This window comes from Mobula hypostoma, chromosome 29 (genome assembly GCF_963921235.1).
Source record: "Mobula hypostoma chromosome 29, sMobHyp1.1, whole genome shotgun sequence".
Classification (NCBI taxonomy): domain Eukaryota; kingdom Metazoa; phylum Chordata; class Chondrichthyes; order Myliobatiformes; family Myliobatidae; genus Mobula; species Mobula hypostoma.
In genome coordinates, this window is record NC_086125.1 from 29,865,897 (window position 1) to 29,885,444 (window position 19,548).

Consider the following 19,548-nt stretch of genomic DNA (forward strand, 5'->3'; position numbering starts at 1 on the left):
AGGTGCAATGAGACCTGGGTGTCATTATACACCAGTCATTGAAAGTGGGCATGCAGGTACAGCAGGCGGTGAAAAAGGCGAATGGTATGCTGGCATTTATAGCAAGAGGATTCGAGTACAGGAGCAGGGAGGTACTACTGCAGTTGTACAAGGCCTTGGTGAGACCACACCTGGAGTATTGTGTGCAGTTTTGGTCCCCTAATCTGAGGAAAGACATCCTTGCCATAGAGGGAGTACAAAGAAGGTTCACCAGATTGATTCCTGGGATGGCAGGACTTTCATATGAAGAAAGACTGGATGAACTGGGCTTGTACTCGTTGGGATTTAGAAGATTGAGGGGGGATCTGATTGAAACGTACAAAATCCTAAGGGGATTGGACAGGCTAGATGCAGGAAGATTGTTCCCGATTTTGGGGAAGTCCAGAACAAGGGGTCACAGTTTGAGGATAAAGGGGAAGCCTTTTAGGACTGAGATTAGGAAAAACTTCTTCACACAGAGAGAGGTGAATCTGTGGAATTCTCAGCCACAGGAAACAGTTGAGGCCAGTTCATTGGCTATATTTAAGAGGGAGTTAGATATGGCCCTTGTGGCTACGGGGATCAGGGGGTATGGAGGGAAGGCTGGGGCGGGGTTCTGAGTTGGATGATCAGCCATGATCATAATAAATGGCGGTGCAGGCTTGAAGGGCCGAATGGCCTACTCCTGCACCTATTTTCTATGTTTCTATGAAACATGAAGGCAAACTAGTCAATAATGTAAAGCAAGATACTAGAAGTTTTTTCAGTTATACAAAGGGAGTTGAGAGTTGATATTGGACCACTGGAAAATTATGCTAGTGAGGTAGTAATCGGGGACAAAGAAATGGCAGATGAACTTAATGAGCACTGTGGAAGCCACAAGCAGTGTGCCAGAGGTCTGTGAGTGTCAGGGAGAAGGAGTAAGGGCCATTGCTATTACAAAGGAAAAAGTGCTAGGCAAACTGAAAGGTCTTAAGGTGGATAAGTCACCTGGACAGATGTTCTGTGGGAAGTCTTCAGAGTCACTTCGTGTGACCCCCACACAGACACAGATGAACAGAGCCCCTTCTAGGGAACGGTCTGCCAACCCACGGCACGGGTTCACCAACAGCAGACCCCCCACAGGCAAACTCTTACCCGCACTGGTAATCACGGGTCGAAATTAATTGGTCCGTCGCCTCCACCTTCGTGGTGGTCTTAAACTCTACCAGTGGTTTCTCGGGTAGCTTCCGCAGTTCTCTCGTGTCGTGTCTCCTCTGCTGTTATCAGACCGAAGGATCAACCTTTTATAATCCCTCCAAAATTCCAGCGTCCGTTAGCTCAACCATTCTGAGCTGTTACCATGGTGACTTCCCAGCTCGCGCCGTATTGTCTCTCTCTTTTAATTGCCTCCTTGTTCATTAGACTGCTGAACTTTCTAGCAGTTTCTCACCTGCGTGACACCCGTCAGTCCCAAAATAAAGGTCAGTGGGCAACCTCGCCTCATGCCCAAACATCAGATAATATGGCAAGTACCCAGTAGCTTCATTTCGAGTACAGATGTTCAATATAGAAAACCTACAGCACTATACAGGTTCTTTGGCCCACAAAGCTGTGCCGAACATGTCCTTACCCTTAGAAATTACCTAGGGTTACCCATAGCCCTTTTCTAAGCCCCATGTACCTGTCCAGGAGTCTCTTAAAGGACCCTGTCGTATCAGCCTCCACTGCTGTCGCCGGCAGCCCATTCCACACACAATACGTTGACTCCACCTGCACCTCTTGCTGATCTCCAGGGTCCGGAGCAAGGTCCGATTAAACCTCTCTGGCTGTGGGTGATAGGACCTGGTCCTCGACTCCAAGCATGCCCAGTAACTCGTGAATGAGTCTGCTCTCGAAATCCCTTCCCTGATCACTATGTATCCGCCCGGGGAGGCCATAATAAATGAAGTACTTCTTCCATAACACTTTGGCCACCATAGATTCCCTCTGGTCCTTGGTAGGAAAAGCCCATGCATATCTGGTGTAGTGATCCATGATGACTAAGACATTCACGTGTTGCCGGCATCGGGTTCTGTTGACAGGAAATCCATACACACCAGGTCCAGGGGCCCCGCACTCTGCAAGTGGGACAAGGGAGCTGCCCGCATAGGCATTGTCTTCTGCTGTATGCATCGAATGCATGACTTGCAGTAGTCTTTGACCTCTGACTTCATTCAGGGCCGGTAACACCTGTCTCTGAGCAACCTATAGGTCTTTTTGACCCCCGGATGTCCAGAATCATCACGAAGCGACTTAACGCATCCTCCGATACTTCTCTGACAGAACCAGTTGGCAGCGCTGAGGTTGGTCGAGGGGGTGACGTGACCCGGTATAGGATCTGGTTCTGTAACTCCAACTGAGGCCATTCTCTCAGTAATGGAGGCACTGTCTTCTCTGCCTGAGCCATGTCTCTGTTTTCAGCTGCTGACCAAATGATACCGATTCCCGGGTTGTCTCACTGAGCAGCTGCCACTTCTCCAGAACTCAATTCCGGCAGCTGATTTGTCTTCAGAGCAGTTAGGTTATACAGTAAACTTGGGGAATGGTGTCATCAGAAGCTCCCAAGTGATCTACCGCTCAATCCTGCCCCTCCTTTTCCTCTGCCTTCACAGTGATGGAAAACTGACACATGGCCTTCATCCACGGTGCAGGAACGCTCCCCCACTCTGTGTCCCTGTCCAGTCCCTTGTGCACCTGTCGGGACAAAGCATCAGCATCAATAACATAGATCATAGAATAGTACAGCACAGTACAGGCCCTTCGGTCCACAATGTTGTGCCGACCCTCAAACCCTGCCTCCCATATAAGCCCCCACCTTAGATTCCTCCGTATACCTGTCTAGTAGTCTCTTAAACTTCACTAGTGTATCTGCCTCCACCACTGACTCAGGCAGTGCATTCCACGCACCAACCACTCTCTGAGTAAAAAACCTTCCTCTAATATCCCCCTTGAACTTCCCACCCCTTTCCTTAAAGCCATGTCCTCTTGTATTGAGCAGTGGTGCCCTGGGGAAGAGGCGCTGGCTATCCACTCTATCTATTCCTCTTATTATCTTGTACACCTCTATCATGTCTCCTCTCATCCTCCTCCTCTCCAAAGAGTAAAGCCCTAGCTCCCTTAATCTCTGATCATAATCCATACTCTCTAAACCAGGCAGCATCCTGGTAAAACTCCTCTGTACCCTTTCCAATGCTTCCACATCCTTCCTATAGTGAGGTGACCAGAACTGGGCACAATACTCCAAGTGTGACCTAACCAGAGTTTTATAGAGCTGCATCATTACATCGTGACTCTTAAACTATATCCCTCGATTTATGAAAGCTAACACCCCATAAGCTTTCTTAACTACCCTATCCACCTGTGAGGCAACTTTCAGGGATCTGTGGACATGTACCTCGAGATCCCTCTGCTCCTCCACACTACCAAGTATCCTGCCATTTACTTCATACTCTGCCTTGGAGTTTGTCCTTCCAAAGTGTACCAGCTCACACTTCTCCGGGTTGAATGCCATCTGCCACTTCTCAGCCCACTTAAGCATCCTATCAATATCTCTCTGCAATCTTTGACAATCCTCTACACTATCTACAACACCACCAACCTTTGTGTCATCTGCAAACTTGCCAACCACCCTTCTACCCCCACATCCAGGTCGTTAATAAATGTTCCGGCTTCCCTGCCGGTACTTCAGGCTGAAATCGTAGGCAGACAATGCTGCCAACCACCAATGGCCTGTGGCATCCAGTTTCACTGAGGTCAGAATATAAGTTAGGGGGTTGTTGTCCATCCTCACCTCACCTCAAACTTGGCCCCTTAGAGGTAGTCACTCAGTTTATCCACCACCAACCATTTCAATGCCAGAAATTCCAACTTGTGCATGGGATAGTTTTTCTTGGAGGGCAACAGACTCCGGCTGACAAATGCAACAGGTCTTGACCTGGTGTCCTGATCCTGAGGCATGCTGCAAGAGGCATGAGAGAGGAACTGGCCAAAGTTGATTGCAAAGGGACACTAGGAGGACTGACAGTAGAGCAGCAATGTCTGGAGTTTGAGTTTTTTGAAAGGCACAGGATTGGTTCATTGCGAAGAAGAAGCATTCTAAAGGGAGCATGAGACAACTGTGGCTGACAAGGGATGTCAGACAGCATAAGAGCAAAAGAGAGGGCATACAATATAGCAAAAGTTGGTGAGAAGCTGGAAGATTTGGAAGCTCTTAAAAACCAACAGAAGGCAACTAAAAAACAATAAGGAGAGAAAAGTTGAAATATGAAGGCAAGCTAGCCAGTAATAGAAAAGAGGATACCAGAAGCTTCTTTTTTTATACAGAGTAAAAGAGAGACAAGAGTGGACATCGGTCCACTGGAAAATGACATGAGAGGCAGTAATAGGGAACAAAGAAAATGGCAGGCATATGGGGTTAAGGATGTAAGCTGAAAAGTTTAAGGAGAACATGAGAGGAAACTTCTTCATTCAGAGGGTCATGAGATTGTGGAATGAGCAGCCAATGCAAGTGGTGCATGCAAGATCGATTTCAATGTTTAAGAGAGGTTTGGATAGGTTCATGAATGGTAAGGATGAGGAGGGCTATGGTCCTAAATATTTTGCATGGAAGACACCAGCACTATGCCAGAAATTTGTGAGAGTGTCAGGAGACATAAGTGAGTGTAGTTGCTCTTATTAAGGAGAAGTTACTTTGGAAACTAAAAAGTCTGAAGGTAGATAGTTGCGTGGACCAGATGGACTACACCTCAGGGTTCTGACAGTTGTGACTGAAGAGATTGCAGTGGCATTTGTAATGATCTTTCAAGAATCACTGTATTCCAGAATGATTCCGGAGGCTTTCTTTATATTTCCAGTTAGAACAGTAGGGTTGCCAGGGAGGATAGTTGAATGCTCCTCTTGCAGGATGTGGGAAAGGCAGGGAGACCTCCATTGTCCCTGACAACATCACCTGAGGGAAGGTGCATCCACCTGCAGCTTCTTACCCTCCATGTTAAGGAGCTGGAACTGGATGAAATCCAGATCATACGGAGGGCAGAGGGAGTATTAGAACATTGAGCAAGGTAGTTAGACCCAAGGTGATGACAGTATGGAAGGGAAAATGGATTAAACAGATTGTGCAGAGTACCCTGTGGTTATTCCCCTCAACAACAGGTATACCACTTTGGATACCAGAGGAAAGTCATAGTGGTCAGGTATCTGTCCTTGAGTCTGGCTCTGTAACTCAGATGGGGAAGGAAAGACAAAGCGAGCTGTGGTGATATGGGGATTCATTAGTTAGGGCAACAGAAAGTTTCTGTGGACGGGAATGAGATTCCCAGATGGTATGTATGTTGCCTTCTGGGTGCCAGGGTCAAGGATAATCTGCCTAAACTAATAACACACAAACAATTGTACTTTCCATGGCTACATTGTTTAATCATTCACAGTCCAGGCTGAAAAAAATATGTGAACCCTTGTATTTAATAACTGGTAGAATCTTCTTTAGCAGCAATAATCCTCCACCAAATGTTTCCTGTAGCTGTTGATCAGACTTAGACAATGGCAAGGAGGAATTTTAGACCATTCCTCCATGCAAAACAGTTTCAGTTCATCACTGTTTTTTGTGATACCTTGCATGAACTGCCCTTTTTAGGTCATGCCACAACATCTCAATTGGGTTAAAGTCTGGACTCTGACTTGGCCATTTCAAAACACAAAATTTCTTCTTTGTAAACCGTTCTGTTGTTGACATACTTGTGTTTTGGATCATTTTCTCGTTGCATCATCCAATTTCTATTAAGCTTCAGGTGATGGACCACTACCCTGACACACTTGTAAACTGTTTTAGTACAATTTTGAATTTGTTGTTCCCCAACGATTGCAAGCTGTCTAGGCCCTGCGGCGGCAAAACAGCCCCAAACCTATTTCTCCTTTCACCGTGCTGCACAGTTGATGAGGTTTTGTTTTTAGTGTGCAGTGTCCTTTTACCTCTAAGCATAGTGGTGTGCAGTTTAACTTTTGTCTCATCTGTCCACAGAACATCCAGGTGGTCTTTTGGAAACTTGAGGCATGCAGCAATGTTTTTGTTTGGAGAGCAGTGGTTTCCTCCATGATCACCTTCCATGAACACCATTGTTGTTCAGTTTTTTTCTCATAGTGGACACAGAACAGTTTTTAAATTAATTTTTTATGCATTTCTACAGCGAAACTACAGAGAAAACTCAACAACAAAATGGAGATTTATACAGTGCAAAACAAACAAATCCAATATGTAATTCATAACAATAAGGAAAAAGTACCCAAAAGAGAATTATGTAAAATTAGTATCTACCCCAACCTCCCACTGAAAAGAAAAACCCAGGCCAACCATTTCTACATATGAAAGAAAAAAAAATCAATCTGAGCATTCAACTGTAAATATATATAGGAAAAACGAAAGTATAATGCCGACTACCAGAAGTATAATGTAATTCACAACGAAAAACCATATAACTTACAAAAAAAAACTGAAAGTAAGGGATTGTAGCATACAGAAAAAGGATAAACTTACCCTAAAGAAGAATTATGAAAATATTCAAGAAAAGCTCCCCACTCCTTATGAAACTTTATGTCCGAATTAAGAAGTGAATAATTTTTTCAAGATCTTAAACAGGCCATAATATCACTAAGCCATTGAGCGTGAGTGGGTGGGGCAGCATCTTTCCACCTAAGAAGAACCAACCGTCTAGCCAAGAGAGAGGCAAAAGATAATGTTCGACATTTAGTCGGACTCAAGTGCATATTTACTTCACCCAAGGTGCCAAAAAGAGCAACCAGAGGGTTAGGTTCTAAATGGCAATTAAGAATCTGAGTTAGGGTTGAAAAAACTTCTCTCCAGAATTTCTGTAGACTAGGACAGATCCAATGCATATGAATAAGGGAAGCCTCAGCTCCTTTACACTTATCATAGACAGGACTAATGTCAGGATAAAACCGCGATAACTTAGTTTTAGACTTAAGAGCCCTGTGTACAGCCTTAAACTGCAAAAGGCAGTGGCGAACACATAGAGAGGTTGAGTTGACCTTCTTAAGAATTAAATCCCGAACTGCATCAGATAAGGAGATATTTAGGTCTTGTTCCCAGGCAGTTCTGATTTTATCGAAAGGGGCATGCCTCAAAATCACTAACTTATCCTGAATAGCAGATATTAAACCTTTACCCAGTGGATTGATACAAAGGAACAAGTCCAGAACATTTTGCTCAGGCATCTAGGAAAGTTTGATATCAAAGGGTTAATGAAATGCCTAACTTGAAGATATCTAAAGAAATGAGTATTAGGTAGATTAAACTTTACAGACAATTGTTGAAAAGTTGCAAAACGATTATCTATGAAAAGATCTTCAAAGCGCCTAATCTTCTATGCCAGTCGTAAAATGTTGAATCCCACATAGAAGGTAGGAAAAGTTGATTGTGTCAAATAGGGCTAGAGGGAGAAACCATGAAGACCATTACATTTTCTGAACCGAGCCTAAATTGTTAAAGTATTTCTGATAAGAGGATTCACAATAAGTCTAGGCAAATGACAAGGAAGTGCAGAACCGAGAAGTGCAGAAATTGAACTCTTAGTAGAGTTCAACTCCATTGCCACCCATTTTGGGCAGTCAGACTTATTATGGAAGAAAGACCAAAAAATAAGACAATGAATATTGGCTGCCCAATAATATAAACGAAAATTAGGCAAGGCTAATTAGGCCACCTTCCTTTTTAGATTTTTGAAGGTGAGCTTTATTAAGTCTAGGGCGTTTACCCTTCCATAGATTAGATGAAATAATAGAATCTAACCCATCGATAAAAGCTTTAGAAATAAAAATTGGTAAAGACTGAAATAGGTACAAAAATTTAGGAAGGATGTACATTTTAATAACATTAATACGACCTACAAGAGACATAGACAAGGGTGACCACTGTGTCAAACTCTGTTTTGTGGAGTTTAGAAGATGGGTAAAATTTTCTTGAAAAAAAACTCTTAAAGTTCCTTGTTACTGTAATACCAAGATAAGTGAATTGATTGTTAACTACTTTAAAAGGGAGGTCAGGAATACTAAAGCTTGTGCTTCTCTTTTGATTGGAAAGAGTTCACTCTTATGTAAATTAAGTTTATAACCAGAAAGTTGACTAAATTTATTAAGAAGTGAAAACATTGAGAGTAAGGAGGTAGTCGGGTTTGACATAAAAAGTAGAAGATCGTCATCATAAGGGGAAACTTTATGCTCAACACCTCCCCTCCAAGTCCCCATCACTTCAGCACAGCAACGAAACACAATGGCAAGTGGCTCTATAGCCAAATGGAAGAGTAATGGACTTTAAGGGCAACCTTGACGAGTGCCGCGTTTAAGGCTGAAAGACTGGGATCGCTGAGAATTGGTCAAAACAGAAGCGGTGGGACATGAATATAGCAATTTAATCCATGTAGTAAAACTAGGTCCAAAATCAAATTTTCCTAAAACCGTGAAAAGGTAATTCCGCTCGACATGATCGGAAGTTTTCTCCGCATCAAGAGAAATAACACATTCAGGAATCCCAATAGAGGGTGAATATAAGATATTAAATAAGTGCCGTATATTAAAAAAGAGAAGATGATTTTTGATAATACCGGTTTGATCTTCAGAAGTAATAGAGGGTATAATGTTTTCTAATCTACGAGCCAAAACTTTAGCCAAAATTTTAACGTCGAACATTTAATAAAGAAATCGGCCTGTACGAAGAACACTCTGTCGGATCTTCACCTTTTTTGGCTAAAAGAATGATACATACCTCGTTAAATGATGCAGGCAGTTTACCATGCTTAAACGAATCGGATAGAACTAAAAATAATTGAGACAAAATCAGTGAAGAAAATGATTTATAAAATTCTGCTGAACAAGAACAGGTCTAGAGATTTCTGCAGGTCTTTTGCTGTTCCTCCATTTGTAGACGTTTTCTTTTACTATGGACTGATGAACACTCGGGTCTTTAGAAAGGCTTTTATAGCTTTTTCCAGCTTCATGCATCTTTACAATTCTTCTAAAAGTCCTCTGAAAGTTGTTTTGATCGAGGCATGGTGCACATAAACAGATCTTTGTTGAGAAGAACAGGCTCTGTCAGTAACATGACTTTGTGTGCCTTTTTTTTTATTGGGCAGGATACCTCTACAACCAACACCTCCAATCTCATCTCGCTGCTTGGAACACCTGGCTCCAAATAAGCTTTTGTAGAAGGCATTACCCCAGAGGTTCACATACTTTTTTGAACCTAGACTGAGATTGTTTAAATGGTGTACTCAGTATTGACAAGTAGTACAAGTGTGTGTTAATAGTTTAGGCAGATTGTGTTTGCCTATAATTGTGACTTAGATGAAGATCAGACCTCATTTTATGAGTAATTAATGCGGGAAAACCAGGCAATTGCAAAGGGTTCACAAACTTTTTCTTGCAGCTGTATAGGTACTTTGATAATAAATTTATTTCAAATTTAATAATGTACTTGAATTTATTTTGAACATACTCTGTTTTCACAGTACAGCCCAAAAATCAGGGAAAATGTAAAGCATGAAAAACCAAAAGTTAAAAAACTGGAAAGTCAGCAGTTCAAAAGTATTCATTCCCCCTTTGCTCAGTACTTGGTTAAATCACCTTTTGCAGATATTTTGGATCAGTCTCTATTAGCTTTGCATAATGTGATGGTGCAGTGTTTGTCCATTCCTCGTAAAATTGCTCAAGCTGTGCTCGATTAGTTGGGAAGCAAAAGTGGACAGCAGTCTTGAGGTCTTGCTGATTGGGTTGTCAGGACTCTTACTGGGCCACCGAAGGACATCAATCTTCTTCAATTGTAGCTCCGTGGTTGCTCTGGAAGTGTGCTTTGGGTCATTGTCCTGCTGAAAGATGAACTTACTCTCCAGTTTAAGCTTTCTGGCTGAGGTTAGCAGGTTTTATCCAGGATCTCTGCATTTAGCAACATTCACCTTCCTAACCATCCTGACCAAATGTCCAAACCCTGCTGCTGAAAAGCATCCCCTCAGCATGATGCTACCTCCACCATACTTTAACGGTAGGGATGGTGTTACCTGGCTGATACGCAATATTGGATTTATGCCGCACTTACCACTGACTGTTGAGGCTGAAATGCTCCATTTAGTCTCATCCGACCACAAAACCTTCTTCCACATCTTTACAGTATCTTCTAAGTTGCTCTTTGCAAAGTCTTTATCGGCAAGGATTTTTTTTAAGCCAGGGCCTTTTCCTTGCCACTCTTCCATAAATACTCTTTTTGTGCAAGCCCTTAGAAGTTGTGCAGACTTAAACTTCATCTCCGGTTGTAGCCACTGACTTCTGCAGTGTGCTTACAGTGAGTGTTGGCATTACAGTAGCCTTTCTTACAAATGCAATTCTGCGGAGACTAAATTTGTTGGGGCAGCCTGACCTATGCAGTGTTGCTGTGGTTTCATATTTTTTCCACTTTTTCACGATGGACTGCACTGAGCTCTGAGGTACATTCCCCAGATTTATGCTTCTCTGTTTTCATTTCCCTGACTTGCCTTGAATGCTCTTTTGTCTTCATTTTGGTTTGGTCTGCATCTTCAGATAAAACTCTTATTAATATGAGGATTTACTGGAGCTTTTGACTTCAAGAGCAATACACATGGCTAGTATTCTTTAAAATGTGGGTTTAGATTGCATGAATTTGGCTTTGTTCATTGAACTTAGAAGATTGAGGGATGACTTAACTCAATAAATCTTCAAGTGACATTTGCGTTACTTGGTAAACGAGTTGAAGTGGGTAGATGGGGCTGCTGGGCTGAAGTTAGTTATGCCCACTATAACCTTGTTAAAGGGCAGAGCAAGTGGTTCAAAAACAGCTATTAAGTCAGCCAGTGATTTAGGAACGGGTTGGGATACAGCTCTTGATTTTCAACCAAACTACTGTATACCATACAGTTAATTTGCTAAGCAAATAATTGTCCTAAGAGGATCAAAGTTTATGGTAGGATCTGCTGCATCTTCTATAAAAGTGGTATAGCTTCTCCAGAAAGAAATGATATGAGTTCATGGATGCAAACAATAACAGTTGGAAATCTAGACCAACACACACAAAATGCTGGAGGAACTCAGCAGGTCAGGCATTATTTATGGAGGGGAATAACGTTTCGAGCTGAGTCCTGATATATGATCTCGGCCTGAAGTGTCCACTGTTTATTCCCTTCCAATGATGGTGTCTGACCTGCTGAGTTTCTCCAGCATGGATGCAAACAAGTTGTGTGCTTGAAATCTGAGCCATAACAGTCGTGTAGTCATGAACATGTGTTATCTAGTCATCGTCACTCTAGTTGAGAATTATCAACATTACCAAATGCAGTGTCTGGTGTTGAGGCCAATTAGAATACCCTGCTTCAATTAACTCCGTATGCAGGTGTGAGATCTAGGAACTCCTAATACTCAACAGGACTTCTCTTACCTATTTGAAGAAATCCAATTTGTGGCATTTCAAATCATGTATGAGTTTGGTTTCCATGATGAAAACTTCAAGCTTGGTTGTTTTTCTGTTGCATTGAGCAGGAAATTGATCCAAGCCTGGGTGTAGCTGAATTACCAGATGAATTTTTTGAAGAAGACAATATGTTGAGCATGGGCAAGAAGATGATGCAGGAGGCGATGAGTGCATTCCCAGGCATCGATGAAGCAATGAGCTATGCTGAAGTTATGAGGTAATGCGCTGGGGAGTAGGGGCAGTTTTCTAACTTGGCCATGTGCAATTTGCCCAGTCACTGCTGAAAGCTTTGCCTCTTAATAGGATTGTTGCTTCAGGAACTGCTCAGTTAATCCTTTCTATATAGTGAAGTGTTGAGAAGGGTCTTTCTGTTAGTTTTGGGCCTTGAAATTTCTGTGGGATATAATAAGAATATTCATGAGTGGTCTCACTCTTAATTTATGTGAAGTTCATATTACAAGAAAAAACTTATTTCAGCAAAGTGTGAAGGCAAAAGAGTAGTCAGTGATTGAAATGGATTTGTGATCGGATTTATGATCAAGCAGTAGTGGAAATCCTTCTAAGCCACTTGAAGATCTGCAGGAGGGCATACTGGGAGAGGGGTGTTGGGGAATGGGAAATGGTGGAAGGAGAACCTGTCCAAGGTTTTTGGGCGCATAAGCTAAAAATGAAGCTCTTTAATGTGCAGCTTGCAAGCACAATAAGTAGGTGAGGTGAATGTCCAGTTCAGGACATTTCAAATTGAGAAATGAGAATAGGATGTGCATACATTAGTTTGAGATGAACTAAGGTGGAGGGAGTTGCAAGTAGAGCATTGGTGGCTGTCCGTCATATCTGATAATGACAGGAAACCTGTGCAGGAGAGGTTTTAAAAAGGAAAAGCAGTTGCACTGGGGCAGTTCCACTCTCTTGTCCTTGGAAGTCCGGATCCAGTGGTACGAGTAGTCATCACAAATGGGATCTTCCTTGGTTGCAGTGAATGACCATGACTCCTTCTGCACCTCGTCATGCCCTTCGTTCTTTATGGAGCGTTGTGGAGCTGCCTTTCTGGTCATTTGATCTCATTGTACATCTCATCCACCAGTCCACCGGAGCTGACTTTGTATGCCAGGATGGGCATGTGCTCATACCCCTGTGTCCCAAGGTATGAGGCCTGCCTGTCAAGGTGGTTTGTTGGGATGTGGCTGTTGTATGCAAACAGCTACTTAGAGCCATCGATGAGAACTGAGTGTAGGGTGGAGACCAAAGGTGAGTGAATTGCCCCAGACTGGACGTGAAACCCCCTTCACTGGAGCTGTTACCCCTCCTAGGATATCCCATACACCCCAACATTAACAGTGGCATGAATATGTGGGTTTCATTGCTGCACACTATATCACAACCCTTTGAGATTTTAGAGCATACAGCACAGTACAGGCCCTTCAGACCACAATGTTGTACTGATGTTTTAAACCTACTCCAATCTAACCCTGTTATCTAACCCTCCATTTTTCTTTCATGTACCTATTTAAAGAGTGTTAAATGCTACTAATGTATCTGCCCTACCACTCCTAGCACACTTACTGCTCTCCGATAAACCTCTTTCCCCCCCCCCCCCGATACTTTCCTCCAAACACATTAAAGTTATGCTGTTATGGCTGCCCCCCCCCCCCCACCTGGGTATTAACCAATTCTGCCCTGGGAAAAGGTCTCTGGCTGCCCACTGTATCTATGCCCCTTATCATGTACAGGTCTGTCAAGTCACCTCTGATTCTCCTTCACGCCAAAGAGAGAAGCCCTAGCAGCATGACTGCCATCCCACTGCTTATTCCGTGAAATGTATTTGAGAGTCTGAGTTACGAGATAGGTAGATTTTTTTTTTTGGACTGGCAGTGTAAAATCTATGTGCAAGGGTTTCCAACTCGATGCAGAAAGCAGCTTTGGAAGAGTCAAGTATGAGATTCTGCAGATGCTGGAAATCCAGAAGATCACACAAAATGCTGGAGGAATTCAGCAGGTCAGGCAGCATCTATGGAGAGGAATTAACAGTCGGTGTTTTGCGCCAAGGCCCTTTTGGCTTCTTTCTCCTTCCTTTCCGGTCATGATGAAGGGTCTTGGTCTGAAACGTTGACTTTATTTCCCTCCATTGATGTTGTCTGGCCTGCTGAGTTCCTCCAATGCCTTATGTTCCTTTGCAACAGTCTCCTGGTTTAGCACACCTTTTGTTCAATACTATTTTCATCAATTGTGAAAGATTATGCTCTGCCTTGCTCTTTAAGAGTAATTAATTGTGACAGATTCCCTCCGCATATATCAGACAGTATGTGCCTGCAGAATAAAGCTACAAATAACATGCAGGGCTACAGGCTGATAAACACAAATTAATTAACATTAATTAGTCTGGCTTCTTCCTGTTCCTTTTCAATCCTGATGAAGTGTCTCAGCCCGAAACGTTGACTATATGTTCCCCTCCATAGATGTTGCCTAACCTATTGAGTTTCTCCATTATATAGTGTATGTTCCTTTGGAAGGGTTTTCTGGGTTTAATAACTGTTTGCATCTAATTTACAGGCTGGTGAAAGGAATGAATTTCTCAGTGGTGGTGTTTGATACAGCGCCAACAGGACACACACTGCGACTTTTGAACTTCCCAACAATTGTTGAGAGGGGTCTCGGGAGGCTGATGCAGATTAAGAATCAGATCAGTCCTTTCATCTCTCAGGTAGACTAAACTTGTGTTTGAAATTAGTTAAGCTAAATAACTATTAATGGTTGTTAAAAAAAATTGTTTAATTTTCTTTATGAGGGATATAGCTAGGTTAAATGCAAACAGACTTTTTCCACTGAGGTTGGGTGAGACTAGAACTAGAGGCCATGGGTTAAAGGTGAAATGTTTAAGGGGAACATGAAGGGAAACTACTTCACGCAGAGGGTTGTGAGTGAGGAACAAGCTGCTAGCAGAAGTGATGGATGTGGGTTCGATTTCAATATTTAAGGCAAGCTTGGATAAGAATATTGATGGGGTGTGGTCCAGGAGAAAGTTGATGGGCCAAAGGGCCTGTTTCTGTCCTGTAGTTCTCTATGACTATAAGGCAGAGTTTTCTGGTGTATGCCTGTACACAAAAAGGTCTCTGAAAGGAGTTGTAAGGTTGTGTGTGGGGCGAGGGGGGATGGTGTGGTGGTGGTTGCTGGTTAGGGTTGGTCCAGGGCATTAATATAATCACACTGCTTTTGGGAGTGCTACAGCAGGGTTAGATGTCCATGGTTAGGAAATGGCTGGAAATGAAATCCAACAAGATTCTTGCTCCTGGTGCCATTCATCAGCTCGTGAGTTTGTCTGTAGGTGGATAGCATTGTCATAAGACTCAGGTCCAGTGGAAGCCTTATTTCACCAAGAGTTCTCCACTGGGAGGAGGAAAAAGCATTAGATGAGACAAGATTAAACATTAAATTTAAAACTTAGATTGTTGTGCCTTAATGTTAGGTGCTAATCAATATTAGGGAAGTTGAAGTCAGCTATGACACTTTTCTAACAGGGAGCTTAAAAGAGTATAATGTTCTGCCATACTTTTAATCTACACTAAGATCAATCTAATCCTTCCCTTCCACAGCCCTCCTCTTTTCTTTCATACATGTGCCTTTCTAAGAATGTACCACTTTATGGATGTTTGATTTTAGAAACTAGATTTTTCTGTGTCAAATTCACTTTGTATGCTGTTCCTGAGGCATATTGTATCATTTCTTAATGCATGCATGCATTACTAAATGACAATAAAAGAGGACTGCGTGTCCTCATAATCTAATCTAATCTGAGGCATTCTACCCAATGGCTCCTAAAGACGATGTAAAACTTTAGGTTAAGTCGTTGCAACACCATGATGACCCTTCTAGTTCTTGCAGTCAGAACACCTCCGATGTTATGCAAATGATAAATCATTCTGCTGTACGTAGGCAGAGCTGAATCACATTTAAACCTGTGGGCTGTTGTCCTCGAACAGTTAATACACTGCTGACTTTGTGCCATTTTATGAGTGTTGTTTTTTAAGGGATGTCCTGAGTGTCTCCATGTCCAAAAAGAAAACTTTGAGAATCGGGTGATATAATGGAGTGGATGACAAATGATAAATGATGGCATCCATGCAATTTATCTTCCACCTTAATCTGCACATAATTGGCGTGCTACCAGTTTCATACCTCAGTATCTAGATAGAGCGGGCGCCCAAAAGATGGTTCTAGTAGTGGGAGAGTTTAGGACCAGAGGGCACAACCTCAGAATAGGAATTCTCTTTAGAAGAGAGATGAGGAATTTCTTTAGCCAGAGGGTGATGAATCTGGAATTTATTGCTACAAACATCTGTGTAGGCCAAGACATTTAAAGTAGAGGTTGATAGGTTCTTGATTAATAAAGGCATCAGTGGTTACAGGAAGAAAGAAGGCAAGAGAATGGGGTTGAGGGAAAATATATCAGCCATGATTGATAGGCTGAATGGCCCAATTCTGCTCTTATGTCTTATGGTCTTGTGTACTTTCTGTAGTGTTAGCTGATGCTTTTCTTTTGTCTTTTAAAATCATTACACCTCAATGGCTCGGATTTCCCTTCTGAGCTTGTTGGTTTTGGGGATGTGTGTGCCTTGTGTACTTGTATGGGGAAAAACCTGCTTTGAAAGACTGAATTTAATTTTCATCATTTAACAATGACATTTTAAAATGAAAGTAACTAGAATTCTTTGCAGTCCAACTCTTAAAATATCACAGTCACTTCAGTTAAAAGAATTAACATGACTGTAGTCTATAACCTTCTCTGAATAACTGTCACTTGCATAGTCGGTGAATTCTGTAACATTTGGCTGTAGAGTCAGTGTGCTTAATCAATGCCTGCATTTCAGATGTGCAGTATGCTTGGACTCGGTGATATGAATGCAGATCAACTGGCATCAAAGCTGGAAGAGACCTTGCCTGTCATTCGTTCAGTCAGTGAGCAATTTAAAGACCCGGTAACTGTCGTGTAATTTAACATCAAATCAATGTTGGCGAGTTTTAATAATTGAACTGAAGTTATCTCTTTATCTGAGCTACGCCGTGGATTTTCTGTTTAAACCCTTAACACACAGATCTCAGCAATAACGATTCTTTAGCGCTCATTCCTTCCTGCCAGTGTCTTCAAACAAAAGTATATACATATCAGTCAGCCAGTAGATTTTGGTCCTTTGAATATCAGCATCACTTGATATTAGCCAGGAAAGATGTCAATAAGATTGAAGGAGTACAAAGGAAATTTACAAGGATATTGCCGGGACATGAGGACCAGAGTTATAGGGGAAATATTAAACAGATTGGGACTATTCCCTAGAGCATAGGGGAGATTTGATAGAGGTATACAAAATTGAGGTGTATGTTTAAAGTAAATGCTAGCACTGAGGTTGTAGGAGATTAGAACTAGAGATCATGGGATAAGGGTGAAAGGTGAAATGTTTAAGGGGAACCTGACGGGAAACTTCTTCACTCAGAGTGTAGCAGTGTAGAACAAGGTGCCAGCAGAAGTGGTGGTTGCAGATTCGATTATAGAATTTATGAGTAGTTTGGATAAGTACATGGATGGGAGGTTATGATCCAGGTTGATGGAACTAGACAGAATAATAGTTCGGCATGGACTAGATGGGTCAAAGGGCCTTTTTCTGTGCTGTACTCTGAGGGTTATCGTCACTGATGTGTTGTGAAATTTGTAGTGTTGTAACTACTGTGCAAGACCTAGAACTTATATTACAAAAATAAATGGTGCCAAAATATAAGATTGTAGCTACAAATATTTGGGTGATAGTGGGAAGTCTGCGTTTGTTACTGCAAGGTTGATCAGATTAAAGTACATGGTGTGAAATCTGTTAGGATGACTAGTCATCCAAAATGTTATAGTTGTAAACTACTCTTTAGCTTTAGCACATTGTGTGTTTATAGCAGCTAGATATGTTCAGTTCCCTGTAGGGCTCTGGCCTCTTTTATACATCTGATAATACTAGTGAATGGACTGCAATTTAAGTCAGAATGCAGTACAAATTTGGCAGAGATGTGCAGCAGAAGAGAGTTTAATTGGACTTTGACAAATTGGATATCAACAGATTGCACAACATATGAACAGGTCCAAACAATTTCACTTTTTCACTATCCAAAACATTATTTTTCACTGAATGATCCCAGGCTATATTCTTCTAAAAGAAATAGTCACATTAAGCCATATGTTTGTGTTGAAATCTTTAACCTTTGCTGTGCTTATTTTGTCTGGGGAAATGAATGAGATATTACAATTGACCTTGTTAATCTTGAGTGGTGGATACACTGCTGGGCTTTCTCCCTTCTGTTGTGATATCCTTGTTGGTTTCTTTCAGTATATAGCTATCTAGAGGATAATAAAGAGAAGTGGCAGGTCAAAGTGTACTGCTGAATTCACTTGTGCCAATATTTAATCAGTTAAATACATATGCAGGGCACTGCTGAGTGGGTACGTGGCCAAGTGGTTAAGGCATTGGACTAGCGACCTGAAGGTCGTGAGTTCGAGCCCCAGCCAAGGCCGCATGTCGTGGTCTTGAACAAGGCACTTAACCACACAGTGCTCTGACGACACTGGTGGCAAGCTGTATCAGCCCTTGCCCTTCCCTTGGGCAACATTGGTGTCGTGGAGAGGGGAGACTTGCAGCATGGGCAACTGCCGGTCTTCCATGAAGACTTTCCAGGTGCAGATCCATGGTCTCGCAAGACTAACGGATGCTAAGTACTCAGGTGAGAGAACTAATGGAATTCTGAAACCTAGAAAATCATCTAAAAATCATACTATACTGTCCAAAAGTATTGAGCACCCGAGATTTCTTATATAAATTTTGTTTTAGATGTTTATTTTTTATCTTCTGCATTAATATGTCAGTACAAAAGAACAAATTTCAGATGTCCCAATATTCATCTTCCAAAAAATTAAATGTTAGAGAAATTTTTGTATTTTGTTAAAGAAAGTAACATATTAAGTAATAGACCACTAGTCAAATAAAAACTTGATGATTTTGTAGGTTTATAGGTAGCCCAGTGCACGATTAAACAAAGATAACAACCAGATGCTGATGATCAATGACATAATAAGTTGAATGAACTAAACTTATTAACTGAAACAGAAGTGGATGTAGAAGGAATCAAGCTGAGTGAAGGCAACCAAACTAAAATGTGAGGGTGTGGCAGATGTGACAGTTTATCCTTCAAATCATCAATTCTTACACCATAGAAAGAGTGAATATAGCAACAAAACACAAGGTGGTCATCCTGCATCAGCACGGTCTCTCCCGAGCAGAAATTTTGCAACAGACAAGAGTTTTAAGATGTGCTGTCCAAACTCTTCTGAAGAAACACAAAGAAACAGGAAAGTTTGAGGACCAGAAATGCAATGGATGGCCATGGAAAGAGTGCAACAGATGAGAGATGCATCAAACAGTCATCCCTTCTAAATCAGAAGAGGTCTGGCACTGCTATCAGCTGTGATTTCACAGAAACCATTGGAACCCAACCTCTAGAGTCTTGTCAGAAGCGGTCTTCACGGAAAAGTTGCTAGTAAAAAGCCATTCCTCCAAAATGATGAAAACAAAGCCATGAGTCTCACCTACACACAATAACACAAGGATTGGGATGCTGAACAATGGCAGCAAGTGCTCTGGACTGACAACTTAAAAAATGAAAATGTTGGTTCAAACAGGAGGCAGTTTGTCCATAGAGCTGGAGAGTGCTACATAGAAACATAGAAAATAGGTGCAGGAGTAGGCCATTCGGCCCTTCGAGCCTGCACCGCCATTTATTATGATCATGGCTGATCATCCAACTCAGAACCCAGCCTTCCCTCCATACCCCCTGACCCCTGTAGCCACAAGGGCCATATCTAACTTCCTTTTAAACATAGCTAATGAACTGGCCTCAACAGTTTGCTGTGGCAGAGAATTCCACAGATTCACCACTCTCTGTGTGAAGAAGTTTTTCCTAACCTCGGTCCTAAAAGACTGCCCCTCTATCCTCAAACTGTG

The 19,548-nt window shown here is 42.1% G+C and overlaps 1 protein-coding gene across 1 annotated transcript in view; it reads left to right on the forward strand.

The window, feature by feature from the left end:
• Positions 1 to 19,548, forward strand: part of get3 (guided entry of tail-anchored proteins factor 3, ATPase) — a 40,049-nt gene that overhangs the window by 7,516 nt on the left and 12,985 nt on the right. Inside the window, exons 3-5 of the mRNA XM_063035831.1 lie at positions 11,590 to 11,738; positions 14,072 to 14,222; positions 16,387 to 16,494. Coding sequence (XP_062891901.1) covers positions 11,590 to 11,738; positions 14,072 to 14,222; positions 16,387 to 16,494 — 408 coding nt within the window. The remainder of the gene's footprint in view (positions 1 to 11,589; positions 11,739 to 14,071; positions 14,223 to 16,386; positions 16,495 to 19,548) is intronic.